At 37.5% G+C, this 19,668-nt stretch overlaps 1 protein-coding gene across 11 annotated transcripts in view; it reads left to right on the forward strand.

Moving 5' to 3' along the window:
- FRYL (FRY like transcription coactivator) overlaps positions 1 to 19,668 on the forward strand; it is a 245,723-nt gene that overhangs the window by 113,565 nt on the left and 112,490 nt on the right. For all 11 annotated transcript variants that reach the window (XM_079771144.1, XM_079771135.1, XM_079771136.1 and 8 more), the window contains 7 exons: positions 713 to 766; positions 4,525 to 4,664; positions 5,604 to 5,700; positions 15,360 to 15,439; positions 15,808 to 15,888; positions 18,234 to 18,402; positions 18,686 to 18,778. In XM_079771144.1, coding sequence (XP_079627270.1) covers positions 713 to 766; positions 4,525 to 4,664; positions 5,604 to 5,700; positions 15,360 to 15,439; positions 15,808 to 15,888; positions 18,234 to 18,402; positions 18,686 to 18,778 — 714 coding nt within the window. The remainder of the gene's footprint in view (positions 1 to 712; positions 767 to 4,524; positions 4,665 to 5,603; positions 5,701 to 15,359; positions 15,440 to 15,807; positions 15,889 to 18,233; positions 18,403 to 18,685; positions 18,779 to 19,668) is intronic.

Below are 19,668 nucleotides of genomic sequence, written 5' to 3' on the forward strand. Positions count from 1 at the left end.
GCATTTATTGTGATTTTATTTATTTTGGAATTTATTCTGTATCCTCTTAGGTAATAAACAGCCATCTAAGAGGACTCTCGAATTCTCAAATGAAACTCTTGTAGGGTCACTTTAAATAAAGTAGCACCCATGGAGGTTACCAAAAAAATAAAAGAAGCACAGATATGAATGACTTTTGCTAAAAGAATTTAATCTACCACTAAAATGAGAGAATGGGCCTTTTGATTCTCATTAGAAACCATAATAAAAGGAGGTTAAAGAGGCCAAAAGATGGGAAGATTAGCTGAGCTTGACTTTTAGCCGCAATTTCATTTTTAGTTTAGAAGATTCAGGAAGGAAGGGCAATCATTGATTGAGGATAGCAGCTTGCAGACTATGCAATCCAATACCTGAAGCTCCTTTCTTCTTAAAAGGTGGTAGATCAATCCTGGGTAATGATCCAGGCATATCCAAGCTCATCTGTTAATCTTTTAGATTTCCAGTGACTAGAAAAGAAAAGAGGAAAAAGCTTTAAACAGTCACCTGCTGATTTTGACTTTAGGGCCAGGGTTTTTACAACTCTGCAATTTCCACTCTTTTTTGAGAATATTAAATATATATGCACTTTTAAAAGATTTTCTTCTCTCTGTATGATCTCTCCTTTCCTTCAAACTACATTTTTCTGTTAGTTTTGTCTTCTCACGTGTTTATTGAAACATATTTTTAATTGTAGGAGAAGCCTTTGTCTAGATCTCTCCAGAGGGGTGAAGATCTTCAGTTTGACCAGGTATGTCAATTTTAGGGGACTGTTTTATTTTTTTCTGAAAGGAAAATATTTGCCCTACCAGCCTGGTCCAAATATATCTAGTATTAAGAAATTCCTGTATATCTAGATTCAGCCTGTAGTTGGTAGTTTGTTTATTTAACAAAACGAATAGAATGAACTATGAACTGTGAACTTTGTAATTCTTAGAATGAGCTGTGAACTTGATTGATTTCTGCTCATTCATTATTTTTTATTGTTTTACTTTTCACTGTTAATCTCTTTGCTATGCCCTTTTAAATTTTTCTCAGAAAGTTTCCAGTTACATCCATCAATCTTTTATTGTATATCAATTCCTACAATTTCTGCATCATAATATTTTACCTTTTAACATTTATTTTTTCCTGTTGGGGCTATCAGAACCTTTACAGAGAAGCATCCAGCCTACTTCCCTCCCTCTTTACCTCCTAGAAGCAGAGCTGGAGATGAGGCCTTGGTCCTGGGGAGGATCCCAGAGAGCAGGGTTGGGCAAGTGAAGCAGTGGGGAGGAAGAACTGATGGAAGGGAGCACTTTAGAGGTCTCTGCTCTGGGGGCTTCATTCTACTTCTGAGCCTTCCACAGAATATCCCCATAATTGTCTGTCTGCAGCTCCCACCCCCAGTAGTTGAGGGCTGCCCCGAGAGGCATCAACTACACCCCCACCCCTCCCCCCCTCACACTAGGGCTGCTGACTGTGCTTGTGCAAAGGCCAAGTGGATCCTCTCTGTGTCACAAAGCAAAAGAAGCTTGAAAAGATATACAGTGACCAAAAATTCCCCAGCCTCCTTTATATAGAACTAGAGGCCTGGTGCACGAAATTCATGCACGGGGCGGGGGGGGGGGGTGTCCCTCAGCCCAGCCTGCCCCCTCTCCAATCTGAGACCCCTCTCACAATCCAGGACTGCTGGCTCCCAACTGCTCGCCTGCCTGCCTTCCTGATTGCCCCTAACTGCTTCTGCCTGCCAGCCTGATCACCCCCTAACCACTCCCCTGCCAGCCTGATTGATGCCTAACTGCTCCCCTGCCAGTCTGATTGCCTCTAACTGCCCTCCCTTGTAGGCCTGGTCACCCCTAACTGCCCTCCCCTGCAGGCCTGGGTCCCCCCCAACTGCCCTTCCCTGCAGGCCCGGTCGCCCCCAACTTCCCTCCTCTGCCAGCCTGGTCACCCCTAACTGCCCTCCCCTGCAGGCTTGATCACCCCCAACTGCCCTCCCTTTACCTGGTCCCTCCCAACTGCCCTCCCCTGCTGGCCTGATCACCCACAACTGCCCTCCCTTGCAGGCCTGGTCCCTCCCAACTGCCCTCCTCTGCTGACCATCTTGTGGCAGCCATCTTGTGTCCACATGGGGACAGCCATCTTTGACCACATAGGGGCAGCCATTTTGTGTGTTGGAGTGACCGTCAATTTGCATATTATTCTTTTATTAGATAGGATGCTGATGTCTAAAAATTAGTGTCGTATTTCTCTAATGTTAATTCTTTCCTCTTGCTGAGATTGTGTTGCTCGAGTGTTAGTTTTGTCATAATTATGTGTGCTTAATAATTGTTTTACTATATGTTGATTGTTTGCAAAAACCAATAACCTAGATTAGCTTTCTGTTGCCATCTAGTATTCCTGGGCTACTTTTCTCATAATTATATAGCTAGGAAGTAGATTTTAATGTTCATTAATATACTTGATTAGATAAAGATGACTGGTTAGAATTACTTGGTGGATACATACCATTTCTGGATCTCGCCCCAGTTTTGCTGAGTCTAAGTAGTGCTCTGGCACCTGTATTTTACTAAAGCTCCCTAGGGAATTCTGATGCATGCATGCATGCATACATACAGTGGATAAATAGCTGCTAATCTAAGAAGAGACCATAACAGGAAGCTAGCCCTCTATTATAGTAGTAACCAGATCACCTCATAGTATAATGCTTTTTACATCTTAATGCCACCACAAAGGTTTTATTACTAGTAATTAATGACTAATTATTAATGTATTATTAATATATTACTTTAAAAGTATTTAGATTATTTATAGCTTAAATTCATATCACTAATGATGAATGAATGAATATAAAATCAGAAATAGAAATCCTATTAAACAAGGTCTTAAGGAAAATATACATGATCATGCATCATAGCTTGATTTTTTTCACAACAAAAAGCTGTGTGTGCTTTAAACTGTTTTAATATACATTTACAGTAGCAGATGGTGTTTTATTGTTCCTTCTTTATTAACAGTGAACCATATCCTCCTTTTAACAGAGACGGTTCATTGTTAATAAAATATAAATTAAAAAATAGTTAATTAAAATTAGAATCATGTTTTACTTTAATTCCTATATTAGACACTATTTACCTGTCAAATTATGGTAATTTATAAATAGAACCACGATTAAAGGAAGGCAGAGATATTGAAAAAGAGAACAGCCTATACAATCAAATAAGCCATTGCTTTTTTTTTTCTATTTTCCTGGATGAAGTACATTCTGAAGTTAGATGAAGAATCTATAATAATAAAATCGTAATATGCTAATTAGAGCAGACGTCCTTCCCGATGAACCTGGGGCTGTGAGGGAAGCCTGGGTCCCGGGTGCCTACCAGCAGTCGGAGGGAAGCCCAGGTCCCGGGTGCCAGAGGGAAGCTGGTGCCGGCAACCAGGTGAAGGAAAGCCTACTCTTGCACAAATTTCGTGCATTGGGCCTCTAGTATAAAATATTAGGAAAATCTAAATCTTCATTACTAGAGTTATCATGTTATCTTCATTAACTTATACTTCTTATAGTCCTAGAACTGAATGAGACCTTGAGTATTCCTGTTTTTTTAGTTAAGAAAAACAAAGTGGAAAACGTTGTACTGTATGCTGATTTAAGAATATTAATTTTATGAGCAATGAGTTGAATCAGATACAGAAGAGAGGGTGGGTGTTTTTCTTATGAAGAGAGAGAGGGTGTTTTTCTTGGGCTGCTCAAGATGAGGTGACTTTAGGGAGTGCTGATGTACCTCTCACCTCACTACAGGCAAGCTGCCGTCATTCATGAAATGGATCTGATATTCACCTACAATACAGGTAGTTTTAGAGATGCCTCAAATTGGTAGCAGTTGTTCATCTTACTACATTATCTTTTTGCTGTCCATCTATATATTCTAAGCTTTAAAAGCTTGTGTACAACACATTTTTAATATGTGTATTTGTATCACAAATTGATTATTTAATTATAATCCTGTTCTGTATCATAGCAGTACAGAGTAAATTTGAGCTTTTCCATACTTCTAACGTAACATACTGTAGTCTTCGTTGTTTCTCCATCTGTTTATCTATTCTAGTGGCAACAATTTAGAACCTTTTGTTCACATGAGGAGAGAGGAACTGGCCAGGGGAAGGAAGTAGATGTGTTGATTTTCCTCACATGTTATGCATAACAGTTCTCCCGGAGGTACCCGTGTGTTTAATCAGGGATGTTATTGATGATCACGTGAGGAGCATGTGGAGACAGGGAGAAGGTAGAAAGCCTCTGAGCTAAACAGAATGGATTTGGGTGAAGTTTGATCGTGGGAGAAACTTAGCCTACTTGGCTATACCCCCAGCTCTTTTTTTTTTTTTTAAAACATATTAACTGCATTCCGTTTCTCTGTTTATTCTACTATGTTTACTCTAGAAGTGCTAATTATTTTTAAGTGATTGCTAATAGTTACCAGCATGGTTCTTTGATGTGGTATTTTATCTTCTGGCAATGTCTTGTCTTTTCAGTTGATAAGCTCTATGAGCTCAGTAGCAGAGCACTGTCTCCCTTCCTTACTTCGCACCTTGTTTGACTGGTACAGACGCCAGAATGGAACTGAAGATGAATCTTACGAGTATAGGCCTCGATCTAGCACAAAATCTAAGGGGTAAGTGGCTCATTTTCCACTGTTCTGGGATCGAAGCACTTCCCATGAAGAGGGTGATAGTGTTATCAACAGAAGATGGTTATTATTTGGCTTCTAAGCAAAAACATTGATTCTTTTTGTTATGAGATGGTAGTAAGGGGAGAGGATAGTCCAAGCTTAACCTGTAAACCAGGGTATGGTCCCAGGTAAAGCAGGTTCAGCCATACAGTGCTCATCACTGGGACTAGTCGTGCTAAACCAGATTTCGGGAGTGCCATTTCAGTAGTTGTGAGGAACTTTAATAATCATAGAAGAAATTAAGAAAATATTCAAAGAAGGTCCCATTCACATGGTGTGTGAAGGGAAGCAATGGTGGTGATCCAGGAAGACTGTCAAAACCCCGTGTTATTTACCATGACACCCTTTTTGGTGCTCAAGTCCTAGAACATGTCTTCTCCTTTTTCAAATTTCCTGGGGAGACCTTGGCTTTTAGTAAAACATCCGTCTGAGTTCAGGTGATGGCCCATGGTTTAGAAATGGACTTCAGTAGGTGCCACTTGTGTTTTTTCATCTTAGATTTGTGAGAAAGTTACCTGGCACTGTAATTTCTTCAGAAGAGTTATTTTTTTTTTGTTTCAGTTCTTAATAAAAATATACTAATCAAATATGAAACAATGTTACATTTTCTAAATGAAATTTGAAATACTTTTCTTTCTAATTTTTTAGATTAGGTTTAATTTCTGAAAGATATAATAGTGAAATGTGTGTATAAATTCCTAATGTACAAAAGAGAGGAAATAAGAACATGTAATATATATGGTGAGTTACTAGGAAAACTTGTACAATTGCTGTAGAACACCATCCATATTGGGAACTCAGTGAATTATTTGAACTAGTAGCCAATACCTATTTTAAAATTTATATTCTTAATGCAGTCCTAACTTGGGCTTCTTGTTTCAGGGATGACCAGCAACGTGAAAGAGATTATCTTCTTGAAAGGAGAGACTTAGCAGTAGATTTCATTTTTTGTTTAGTTTTAGTTGAAGTTCTAAAGCAGGTAAGTGCTGTTATTTCTGCGAAGTTGTTATTTCTGCAAAGTCTGTTTTTCTTATTTTGCTTTCATATTTCAGTTACCTTATTAAGGATGTATTGTCTAAAACTCTGGCCCACATGGACTGCATTCCTATAATTTAATTATACCTGTTTTCATTCAAAGGAAGCCTGAGGCTTTCCTTTCCTGTACCTGTCGCTCTGACCCTTTGACATTTGTATGCCATCCAAGACATGAAATCCTGTTAGCAAAATGGAGCTGAATAGAAATTTGTGTTACAAATGGGCTGTTAGCTGAAAATATAATATGCCTGTCATTCACCTACTTCAATCTTTTTTTACTTCCACTTTCAAAGCATTTCTTTTTCTAAGCCCTCAAGCCTGCATTTCAACATGTAATAATTGTGCAGTAATAGTTGAGGGATGGGGATGACTTGACAAGGTTAAGATCGAGATGGCAAAGATGATTCATGTATTTCCAGCCATGCACATTGTAGTGTTTTGGAAAAATTTAGGAAATCTAAAAGAAAAATTACATTTTGCATATTACATGTTTGGACAGAGAGTTTTCTATGTTATGTAAAATCGAATAGAAGGTATGTGACAATAAACAGGAAATGAAGGATATAAAAATTAATGGATAGTCTTTTTATTGACATAGCCAATATAAAAATAATTGAATTATGTAACCATTTATACTTTGCCTTTGTTTTATTATAATGTCTGTGAAAAGACATTGAGTAATAATCTGAAATCTGAGACCAGCTCTCAACATAAAGGAGAATAAATTCATGCTTCTGCAAAATTACGAATGACCCCATAGCCCACAGTACCATTTTAGATGTTGATAAGGAGCTCTTCAGAGAATATCTGAAATTTGCAAATAAAATAATTTAAAATCTGTAAAATGAATAAATGAGTTAGTCACAGGTAAAATCACTTTAATTTGTACCCATCCTAAAGGGTTTTAGTGAATGTGGGATAGAAATTTCTTCTGGAAGTTGTGCTGACAAGCCAGATTTCCTCTCTGTGACCTCCCAGGTGAGCTGGGATCGTAAGACCCTGAGGTAACTAGGGATGAGAGGAGCCCTGGCCACACACCAGGAGTGGGCTCTCCTGGGGCTCCTTGTGGTTGATCCCCAGCGTCCCGTGTGGGCTAATGTAGCTCATTTAAGTGGTTTGGTAACAGCATCTGCACTTCTTTGCTTAGTTAAACTGTATAGGGTTTCTCCTTCCAGCGGTAGAAATCGCATACTCCCTGCACTGACATTCAGGACTGATCGTCTCCTTTGTGCCTTGTCTCCCTTGTTTCCGTGACATTCTCCTACTCTGCAATCAGTCTCTTGCCTCATCTAAAAGCTCTCCCTGACTGCACTGGCTTCAGGACAACACAGAGCCACCACCCCCACCCCGGAGTTGTCTTTCTCCTCTTCTCCTTCTTTGTCTTTTTCCCTCCTCATCATTTTCATCCTCTTTCTCCTCCATCTCCTTCTCCAGAATAATCCAGATAGCTCTTCCTGTAGAAGAAAAGTTAGGGTCTATAAACAGAAGGACATTTTTTTCAGTGGGCTCAGTTTTCCAGTTCCTTCCACAAAATCCTTTTCGACCTTTGGTTCACATGGACTCAAAATGTGAGAAAGGGAAATACAGTGGCTCTGGCAGCTAATCTTTGCTTTTGGTTATGTCACTACATTCTTTCAACCTATTGTTCCCTTTTCACTTACCCATGTCTCTCTTTTACCATTATCCTCATACTTTCATTCACATGCACCCATCAAAGGGTAAAATACATCACTAAGAATATAGATACACTGTATTTAAGATCTTATAGAGGTGGGGGTTTTTTCTTTCCTAGTAAATAGCATCTTTTTAGCTTCTTAAAAAACAGAAAATCAAGTAAAAATCAATATAACTTTCTGAAATCTCATGACAAACAAACCCAATTTTCTTCACTGTCAAACTGATGTAGGGTTTAATAGATCCGGAGAACAATCAATGTACTAGATCTTGAATTTAATAAGACTTTTACTTTGTCCCACATAATATACACGTATTAAAATGTGATTTAGACAGTCCCGGAAACACTGGAGTATTGATACATGGATGGTTCGGACTTACGGAGGAGTAAATATTGGAAATTATTTGTTTCTTGAGTAATCTGTCATGTCTTCAGTGATAATCGCACATATTTAGAACTCTTCATAATGCATAAAGACTCTGTATCCTTCGTATCAGCTGGTTGTTATAATAAGTTCCGGGAGATAGTCATGGCAGGTGTTTTTATCCCAGCTGTGTCATTTACTTGCTGTGTAACTTGGCAAGTTATTACCCACAAACTCTTTCTCCTCTTTAAAGGAGGGATGATATTTACAATTTTTTGTAGAATCATGAGAATTAAATACAATAATATCTGGGACATGGAAAGTGCCCAATAAATGTTATCTGCTATTTTCATTTTACAGGTGAAGAAATGTTCTTAGTTGTAGTGACTTCCTGGAGATTTTAAACCTAGTTCACTTTTTTACTGCAAGTTTTCTCCCTTTAATAATAAAAATAAATTGTTGGTAAAATCGGAGATGTGAAATTAGGTGAAATGACCAGCACCTTGTAGAATTAAAGTTTTAATCATAACAAGTTAGATGAAGAATTAAGTTAGCTAAATGTGATGAAATTAGTGTGATTCAATTCACTGTGGGAACAAAATGAACTCAAGATATAGATAAGTAATTACATTTTTCTAAAAAAGTCAGAGGAATAATTTTGGGGTCAGGGCTGACTACAAATGTTACTGTTAGTACAGGGGCTTTCAAATCCACAATGAAAGTATGATTACACAGCAATATAGCGTTTAGCAAGTTTGAAGCAATTTTCTTTTTATGTTGAATTTTAGTCAGATGTATTTATTCATTGAAACAAACAAGAAGATTGGGAAACCAGGTTTGTGAGTCATTTCAAGTTCTTGGCTTAGTTTTATCAGTGCTATTGAGAATTATCAGAAGGTGGAGTAGACCTTCAGTATTTTCAGATTTCACAGTACCATTTTAGATGTTGATAAGCAGCTGTAGAGGTTATGGGGTCATTCGTAATTTTGCAGAAGCATGAATTTATTCTCCTTTATGTTGAGAGCTGGTCTCTTAGGTAATGAATGAGTCTCATTGATGCCCCAGCATACATATCTTAACCTAGTTTTGTTGTTTTTCACTTTCCTCATGTGATAAGAACATTAAATTTTGGGAGGTTGTCGTGGGAATGGACTTGCAATAAAACTTGGGTATTCTTTAGGATGTATGCTTCTTGAATGCTCAAGTAGAATTAGAGCTGCTTCTAAAGTCATACAAATGAAAAGATTTGAAAAATTCTTGACATTAAAGATGGGAATAATATTCCATTTGGGGTGATTTTTTTTTTTTTTACTATTGAAAATAAGGGGAGAAATAGGTAATTCAAAAATTTATGTGCAGTCTGATAATGTTCATTCTTCATATAACATTTTTAGAGATTGTGCTCCCCACCAAATTAAAGATATATTTCTTCTTTCACTTTCTCTTCTAATATGAAAAAAACTAGCAGTTTTCCTCTAATTTTTTTCATTTATTAAAAGCATTTTTTGTATATCAAACTGGGCCCACAGTATATTCTAAAGAAGGACACACCAACTTCAGAACTTCAGTTCCCTCACCTGTAAAATAGGGGACAAATATCTACCTTGTAAGGCTATTGTAGTAAATATTGTAAATAATCTAACCTGGCACCAAGACACATACAAAGGATTGATGGTGGCAGTAGTAGGGCAGTAATAAAGAGCATGCAACGTGGCTAAGTAGTGTCCCCAGCTGCCATTGTTAGACTTAGCACATAACTGGAGCAAATCAAGACTGTTCAGGAGGGATTACAGGTTTAAGTCCCCTTGTGTTTTGTATCTCTGGCCTAGAGCACACCACACACCACTGTGAAGAAATCAGTGTATAAAACCATAACCGTGCAGTAAGTGGGGCACAAAAGTTCAGTCATGTGAAAGGCAGTGTTGCATTATTGCATGGTCAGGGAAACGTCTTGGGCCAGCCTGTTGATTGGCGCTGTCGATTCTGGAGTAAGTTCTGGGAGTCAGGCACTTGATCCAAACATAGCCCGTCACCTACTGGTAATGTCTACTCTGTCCTCATTGCCCGTGGGGTCATCACAGGACTGGCTGGGAGCTACACAGAGGACCACAGCAACAAACTTCTTTTGTCGGCCACTCCAGGGAAGATGAGGCGGGAGAACACATCTGTCTCCCTGCTTCCCTGATAGGCTCTGGTTTCTTGCCATTTTTTTTCCTCTGCTAGGCCTTGTCCTCAATATCTACTAGTAGTTCCTTCGTGTCCCCTACATTCCCAGGAGGTAAGAATTTTGGCCTGGTCCCTTTTAGAGAAAGTTGGGAAAGGTGAGAGGACAAGAAGCAGTCTCCAGTTGTGATACACCAGATTTTGCATTCTCTCAGGGCTAGTAAGTCTAGGGTTCTACTCTGTTATCTGCAATTTACAGGTGAGGGAGTGGAAACTTCTGTGAGGATACATAACTAGTGAAAGAGAAATCTTGGTTTGATTAGACTAACCCAATATCCATGGTCTTTCTCTGCTTTTGTCATTCCAATGAAGAAAATGTTTTCATTTATTGTGTAACGGTTTGGTTATAGTTTATCTGTAATAAACTGAACAGCTTAGTGTGGATTTGAGGGAGCACTTTGGGGATACTGTTTTTAGTTCTTCATCTGAGATAGATTGTGTGGTCTTAAAAAGGGGTTCTCGGGGTACCAAGTAAAAGATTGCCATGCCTCTAATAGTTGGTCAGCCAGTATCTGGAAATTCCTGTATCAGTAAGATTTGATTGTTATACTTTCATAATGTTTACCTGTTAAAGGTTGAAAAGCTTCTTGTAACTATCCAGTCAATCATACAATCCTAGTTAAGTATCCGTAATGCTAGGTAAGTCCTGGGGTTAACATTTCAGTTTACCAGTGTGGGACCAAGGTCAATAAGATTGTTCTTCCAAAGGCTCTGAGTCCTTGAACTTTGTCATGCAGAATAAATTCAGTTTCTGCCCCATTGTTAACATGGGAGTTAAATATCTCAGCTTCCACGAAGCAATGAAGGAAAAGTTCATGTCTTTCCTGTATCATCAGGTTACTTTTGTTTTATTTGTTTGTTTATTCATTTATTTATTTTTGAAAGTATTACATATGTCTCCTTTTTCCCCATCAACCCCTCCCCGCCCACTCCCACTCCCCAGGCCATCAGGTTACTTTTAAAAGGTTCTCTGAGACCTAAGAAGGTAGAGTTTGGATTTCAGCTGCTTCCTCCCTTAATCCCTATGTGATTTTGGGATAGGGCAGTATAAGCATCTCCCTCATCATGCATTTTCTTCCCGTTGGATTCCAGGTACAGGCCCTTGGGACAGTCGCAGTTTTTAGGAAATGAGACAAATGCATTTTCCCAACCTCCTCTGGTCCACAATAAGCACTGAGCCACTTGTCCACGGCGAGGCTCTAGGATAGCCGTCCGCCCCGGAGTGAAGGCTCACCAGGAGCCTTTGAAAGCCGTGTCCGTTGCCATGCCTCCCTCTGCTTGGGACGGCAGTTTAGAAGTTGTGTCAGTGTTCTCAGTGTTGTCAGAATTTAGTCACCTGCTCATTGAGATGAATAAATGGAAGTGAATACGTGTTAGAATGCTTGTCCCACATTACTGTTTGTGTGATTACTCTTACCTAATGTCTCTCTCATATTTACTAGTTTAGAATTAATTCCTGGTCATTATTCAGGACCAAGTTTAATCCCCTCCGAATAGATTCCTGGTTTACCTTTGTAAGGAATGCATTGTCTTCACTTTAAATAGCTCTCTTTTCAAGCCCTCAAGAAGCATTCTGACCATCTCTGAGTAATTAGAATTCTTTACTATTTTTTCCCCCAGTCTAGTTTTTTGCTTCCTTGGTTATATTTAATATTCAATTACAATTTCATCCTATTGCTGAGGTGTTCTGGAATCTGTTAAAAATTTTCAGCAAATCAAATGTAGAATTCCTATGTATTTTGTTTCAATTGGACCCCAGGCCCACAGAAGTGGATAAATTGTAATCCTGGTTAAAGACACACTGTTGTCATTGCTCTCTGCATGGCTGTTCGTGTTTGTTTGTTTACAACACAACGGTCCCTCTGAGAACTAGACTGTTATCTACAATGTAAAGCCTAATTATATGACTCTCTCCTAGTTCATTCCTTGGCTATTCCCTTTTCAGTAACTGATTTTTATGTTAATATTAGAGGCCCAGTGCATGAATTTCGTGCATCGGGGGGGAGGGCGGTCATTCAGCCCGGTCTGCACCCTCTCTAGTCCAGGACCCCTTGGGGGATGTCTGACTGCCGGTTTAGGCCCGATCCCGCACTGGCAGTCGGACATCCCTCTCGCAATTCGGGACCACTGGCTCCTAACCGCTCACCTGCCTGCCCGCCTCATCGCCCCTAACCACTCTACCTGCCTGCCTGATTGCCCCTAACCTCTCTGCCTGATTGCCCCTAACCACCTTTGCCTGATCGCCCCTAACCACCTCTGCCTGCCGGCCTGATTGCCCCTAACTGCTCCCCTGCCAGCCTAATCGCCCCTAACTGCCCTCCCCTGCTGGCCTGGTTGCCCCTAACTGCCCTCCCCTGCTGGCCCGGTTGCCCCTAACTGCCCTCCCCTGCTGACCCGGTTGCCCCTAACTGCCCTCCCCTGCCGGCCTGGTTGCCCCTAACTGCTCTCCCCTGCCGGCCTGATCACCCCTAACCGTCTCTGCCTCGGCCCCCGCCACTGTGGCTTTGTTCGGAAGGACATCTGGATGGATGTCCAGAAGATGTCTGGTTAGTTAGCATATTACCCTTTTATTAGTATAGATATTCCCTTAACTTTAAAAAATGTTTTGATACATGTTTGGATAATATATTAAAGTTTTATTGTTTTTGGACTTTCTAAAAAATTGTATCATTGTTTATTGTCCTCTGGGACTTTTTTTCCCACTCAACATTATGTTACTAAGATTCATCCATGAAGTGTATAGTTAGTTATACATCATTGTCCCCCCACCCCCTTTTTTTTTTTTTTAGCAAATTGAAGGGTTCTTTATATTGAGCATTTGGGCTCGAAAGAATCTTTGTAGAGTCCACTCTTCTCAACCTTTTCACCGCATCATGATTATGTTTTCAATTATGTAATCTAACAGAGACTCCAATATTGTGTCCAGTCCACCAATCGTGGTCTAGAAAACTAATGTCATCAACCATTGACCTCAGTTCTTTTTTGTAAAAATTCACTAAGCACTTCAATAGTGCTTACTAGGTAACCAACACCCTGCCAAGTGCTTTATGAATATCAACTCATTGAATTCATTTAATCTTCATAGCAAACCTACAGTGTTGGCAGTACTATTAGTCTCATTGTAGTACTCTATGAGGTCATGTGTTGGTTGCCTGAGGTTGTAGTAATAAATTATCATAAATTAGGTGGCTAAGAAAACAGAAATTTATTCTCTCCTGGTTCTGGAGGCCAGAGTCTGAAATCAAGGTGTTGGCAAGGCCTCTCCAGCCAGAGGCTCTCATCGTTGTTTTCTTAAACGTGTAACTGCTAGTGTGAGGAGGCCCCATCCTCTTAGGGTTAGTATCTGGGGCCCTGCAAATTCAGCTGATAAGTGGCAGATTAGCAGGAGAAAAGGCCCTCATAGAAAAGAAGTCAAGAGCCAAAGAAGGGTTAGACGTGAAAAATTACTTTATCAAAAAGCAAAAGACATTGTGGAGAAGTGACAGGACAAAGGAAAAGGGTTTGGCTGTTGGGGTGGTAAGTTGTGGGAAGGTAAATATATGGGGGAAACCAATGGTAGATAAGGGCTAATTAGTAAGGTTTGTTTGTGCAGACCCATCTCAGTGCCAACTTTCTGTTTCCAGTGGTAATGGTTCTTCTACTCTCCTTGGTATTGGAAAGGGGGAAGGGAGACTGCTTTTAGCCAGAGAGAGGGAGAATAGAGAGCTTTTCCTGCATCTGCTCAGCATGATACAATTTTTTGAGTTGCCTTCAGCTCAAAATAATCCTTATGCCAACCTGCCGTATTTCGTAGTGGCAAACATTGATCCTCTTCAGTGGATTGCACGCTGCGTAAATAATTGATTTAAACTTCCACCGGCAATGTACATGAAACCTCATTGATTTACATTCTCTCTACTATTTGGCTTTGTCAGACTCAATTTTTTCCCCCATCGAATAGGTATAAAATGATATCTTGTGCATTTCCCCCCTCCTTATTACTAATGAAATCAAACATCTCTTCATATGATTGTTCTCTTAGGACCAAGTATAACAGAGGACAAAAACAGGAAGTTGTAAAACTGCTGAAAGTCTTTAAAGAGATGGAAAGATATTCCATGTAAATGCGAAAGAATACAGTTATCCCCAAATTGATCGAAAGGTTCATTGCAATTCCAATAATCTTATAGTTATTGTGGAACTTGAAAAGATGACTGTAAATTGAATGTGGAAGAACAATAGGCGAGGCAGAGTCAAAATATCTCTGAAAAAGATGGAGGGTGAGGCTTGTAGTACAATACATCCAAACTTATGAAATAAGCAAGCTCTAATAATAAGACAGCCTGGTTTTAGCACAGACACATTAAATTGATAGAGAGCTCAGAAACAGACCCACACATGAATAGAACTAGAGTCTATCCGTGGTGACTTGTCTAATCTTTGACCCACCTTTTTTTGGACTCTTTCCCCGTAGAACTATACAAATCTATAATGTTGAATGCACAAGATGTTTATTGTAAAACATACATATTGACTATAGAAATTCTGGGCTGAAATGTTCATTAATAGAGAGCTCATTAAATAAATTATTATACTGAATACTTTATGGCTGTTAAAAAATATAAGGAGGAACTCTAAGTATTGACATGGAAAGATGCATTGTTCTGTTAAGTAAAAATGAAGTGTGTGTGTGTGTGTGTGTGTGTGTGTGTGTGTGTGTGTGTGTGGTGTGTATGTAGAAAAAGCGTGGAAGGCTATATACCAAGTTTTTAATAGTGTTTATATTTGGGGAAAGGGGCAGAGATTTTAAATATTGTATTTGTTTTACAGATTAGGAACTAACATGTAGTTTTTAAAGAACTAAACAAAACAGACATTTAAAATGACAAATTTCTAATATTAATAAAGCCATAAATACTAGTAGGTTAAAATGGTTGGAAAAGTTATTGTCCTTCTTGGATACTGTTATGATAGGCAATCAGGCTATCTGAAGTGTGGTGCTGGCTCCATCAAAGGTTGCTGATCTATAGGTGTTGCAGAGTTACACATGGGAAATGTGTTTGTAACTTTCTGACAATAACAGTTATAGTAACAACAACAATAGCTTTCCCCCTCCATAGTCCATTGTTCAATGATTTGTGATTTTGAAGCTAATAATCGTAAGTTTAGAGTTTGTGAAATTAGATATTCATCTAAATTAGAGAAAAAATATTTTTTTAGGAAAAAGGAAGCTTAACAGATCAGTAATAGATCATATCATGAAAATTAAAATTGACTATTGATTTAATTTGTTGAAATAAGACCACTCAGAAAAGACTTCTAACCTATTTAGCTCTTACTCACTTGATCTTTTTTGTGCTAGATCCCTGTTCATCCTGTGCCTGATCCCTTAGTTCATGAAGTTCTAAACTTGGCTTTCAAGCACTTTAAACATAAGGAAGGGTAAGTAAAATACTAACTCGGGATTGTTGCTTTTCTATGTGGGTTTATACTGCTTAAATATACTTTGAATACTCATCGATCATTTGTTTTTAGCATTCAAAGCAATTATTATTTTGAATCCACACTACATACATATAGAAATGATTTTTGTAAAAATAATTCTAAAAACCAATTGGATTTATAAAAATTAGAAGGCTAAATTTAACGGCAAATTAAAATCTAGAGATAGGAAAAAGTTTGTGTGGATTTTATTATCCTATAAGTGAATTTTCAGAGAAAATTCTACAATAATAAGAAATTTTTAGATTTATTCAGAGTTTGTAGAAAAAAATTTAATAAATAATGCATTTGTTCTCGTGTTATTTCAGGTATTCGGGAACCAACACTGGGAATGTGCATATTATTGCAGATTTATATGCAGAGGTGATAGGGGTTCTTACCCAATCAAAGTAAGTTTCACTGATTTCGATTTGCTTTTTGTTTTGGAATGCTTCATTACTAATATAGTAGAAACTGATAGTTTTAAACCTACTGTACTTTTCATAGAATTCAGTTTCACCTTTTATTACTAAGCTGCTCTGTTAAAGTAGCACCCATACTTGAATTTCACAACGTGTTTTCATTTTAGGGTTTTTTCCCCCATAAATATCTGAATTCAGGAAGTCAGAAATTGCCAGGAATAGTCAGGACATTACCTTATTTCCTACTTTTAACAACTCTATAAGAAGCATTTTTTTTTAATCTTCCCTTTAGAACTCTTTACAGAGCTAATAATTACTTTTAATACTTTCCAGTTGAGTGCTTTTATTTCCAAGATATCAATGCAATCTCTTCATTCTAATCACCTTATTTGTTTTAATACTAAATAGAGTTTTGAATAGGTAAAAGGGATACCTAAAAGTAAAAGTAAAAGATACCAGATTATTTTATGAAAAGTGTTATTCGTCAGAAGTTACACTCATCAAGCTGTCTTGAGCCATCATTATAGTAAACACTAAAAAGCTGTTTGTCTTTAGTATTTGTGTTTTCTCTAAGTAAAAAAATATCAATTCAGATTTTTGTGGATAGCATTTAAAGAGTCTTTGGTTATGAGATCATTATATAAAAACTTTTCTAAATTCTCAGAAGGCAAGTATTGTTAATATTTAATAGTTTAGATTTTAATATTAAGTAATGTATTTTATTTGGCATATTTTTTATCCTTGGTAACACATCAGGCACCCTTGCATAACCAATGCTATAGAACTTAGAACATAGTTTGAGTGTTTTATGTGATTTGGACATAGACAATAATATCTTAATATGTCACTTGTATTTAATCACTAATGAATCCCTGCCTCAGGAATTATAGGCACAAAAACATGGACACAAGCAATGGTGTGTTTATTTTATGGCATAGTAGTTCATGATTTTTAAATATTTATCTAAATGAATTTCTGTCAGGAATACAGGTTAGAAATTCTAAGGAATACATTAGCAAGTTGGATCCAGGAGAACTTGCATCACCGCTAAGTTAATTCTAGGATGGTAAAGATTATAAATCCAAAGGGCCAGTGAAATGGTGCTTACCCTCACTAGTCCCGTAGAGCAGTGGTGAGGAGTTTCCACCCACACACATGATGAGCATGGAAGAAGGGTGCATGGAGCCACAGTAGGTTAGGCTGGTCGTACTGACAGTTGAGTGGGGGGACCAGTAGGGGGAGAAAGGGAGGGGAGAAAGGAAAGGGCTGGGAGGTGTATTACAATCTTGCCTATGCATTTCCTTTGATTGTAGTGATTAACAGTTATTGTGAGAAATTTAATTTTAAAAAAACCCCAACCCTTGGATTCTCATCTTATTACAATGGTAAGGTATTTATTCACTTTCTATATATTTTTTATAAAACACAAAAGAATATTTGAATGGAAAATGGTATTGTATCCTCCAAGAGTCAAATAGAAATAGATGCTATATTTTCTATCATGTGTCCATATTTAATTAATATATGTGTCATATATATATATATATATATATATATATATATATATATATATATATATATTTCCTTACTGTAGTCAATGACCATTGGAAAAGTATACTTCATTTTTCATTTCAATTTTCAGGAACTAGTTTTCCCCAAGTAACATTAATAGTAAAATCTTTGGTTGTTTTCTAATATATGGAGGAGGAGGAAAATGAAGTATCATTGATGAATAAGCTACTGGATATCTTTTTCCAGTGTAAGCAAAGAAAAATTTGGTAACCTTAACAATTGTGGTCATGTGACACCAGGACGGTGCTCAGATTTTGAACGTGTTTTGATTCTTTAGCTCATGCAGATTGTGAGCCGTGTCCTCCCGCTCTTGCTCAGTTTTTCTGCGTTGTAGTGGGATAGGAGTTTTAAGTGGTAGTGTATAGTCACAATCAGTTGGTTTACCTCTTTGAATGAATTTGTAATCTCCAGTCCACGCTCCATACAACTCAAATAGCAGACCAAGAAGGAGACTTAAAAATTGGCTCTCTGATATTTACGGGGAAGTTTTATGGGTGGGTTATTTGATCTTATTTTTATTATGGTTATTAATTAGTAAATGGTAATGGCGCTATATCACTGATATAGGAATTAAAAAATCCAATTATTCCTCTTTAAGAAACTTGTGATGTTAAAATAAATGAACAGGAAATTTAGAATAACAGAAATTTTTGTCTTCCTATGTATGCTTTTCTGGTAATTTTGATGAGCGCAGAGAAAGGAGATGATGTAGGAAATTAGTGTTTTTAACAAATGAAATTATGTGTCTGTGTGTATTAAAGGTTTCAGGCTGTGAGGAAGAAGTTTATGACAGAATTAAAAGAACTGCGACTGAAGGAACAAAGTCCACATGTGGTTCAGAGTGTCATCAGCTTAATAATGGGAATGAAATTTTTCCGAGTGAAAATGTATCCTGTAGAAGATTTTGAAGCATCATTTCAGTTTATGCAGGTGATATGCTTCATCAGTTGCAGAGATTTAGCCTAACAATGACTTTTCTTGATCTTCGTGACTTTTAAAGAGAAAAATGTAGATAAATTAATGACATCGTTATTATTTTTTTATTCCAATTGTTGAATTGTCACAAGTATAAATTAATTTTCTTTTTAAATTTAAGTATGTTTTGACCATAGCTTTTTGGTATAATGGCAGAGTGTTTACAAAATTATCGTGATATTAAAAATTCTTTAATCTTTCTCTTTTGTTAACCTAATGTGTTTCCCCCATCCCCCAGGAATGTGCTCAGTATTTCTTAGAAGTAAAAGATAAAGATATAAAACATGCACTTGCCGGTTTATTTGTGGAGATTCTTATCCCTGTAGCTGCTGTAAGTATATTTTTTATTTTTATATTGTATCTTAAAAGTACCTTTTTACTAAAGAAGTTGCTACATGAAATATCCTTACTTTCTGGTAACCTAATAGAGAGTGAGGCGAAAATTTGGAATGTAGCATGGGTTTAGGGAAAAGGATTATTAGACACAGAGCAGAAGAGTATCCATCAGTCTTTTAATTAAAAGAACGAGCCCTCAAGATCCAGAGACTGTTAGGAGTGCAGAGCATTTGCAACCTAGCAGTAGTGTGGCCTCAAGGCCTCAGTATAGCACACTGCATTTCATCATGGCCTTTTGCTCCTTACAAAATCAGAGCCATTTTAGTAGCCTCTGAAGAATGTAAAAGTACTGTGACATACATCCTGGAATGTACCAGACTGTCTTGATTTTGTAAGTTCTGTTCTGTAGATTGCTGTGACATTCATCATCCCTATCAGAATTTGTACTCTGAATTGTTTAGAGAATAATGATTGCAGTAACTTCTAGGGAAGCACATTTATAGAAACTTTTCTTGGTGTAAATGTAGAGTGTTATTCAAAACTAATTTTGCAGTTACTGGTAATGAAATATCAATAGTAATGGAATTTATAGCATACTATAGATTTTTTTTGTTTCCTGATCTCCATCCCTGCCCCACTCAGTTTTTCGGTGTGGTGTGTAATATCCCACTCATTTTCTATGTACTGCATATTGTTGTGTAATTGATTTTTATATATACACAAATATATTATTTTATTTTTAAAAGACTTATGAAGGTAAAATTGACATACAATAAACTACACACATTTAAAGTGTACAGTTTGACATATATATATACATATGGTTATCCTAGCTAATGGTTATCCTATCATATATGTGTATATATATGTATATGTATGTACCTG

The sequence above is a fragment of the Cnephaeus nilssonii genome (genome assembly GCF_951640355.1).
Source record: "Cnephaeus nilssonii genome assembly, chromosome: 1".
Lineage (NCBI taxonomy): Eukaryota > Metazoa > Chordata > Mammalia > Chiroptera > Vespertilionidae > Cnephaeus > Cnephaeus nilssonii.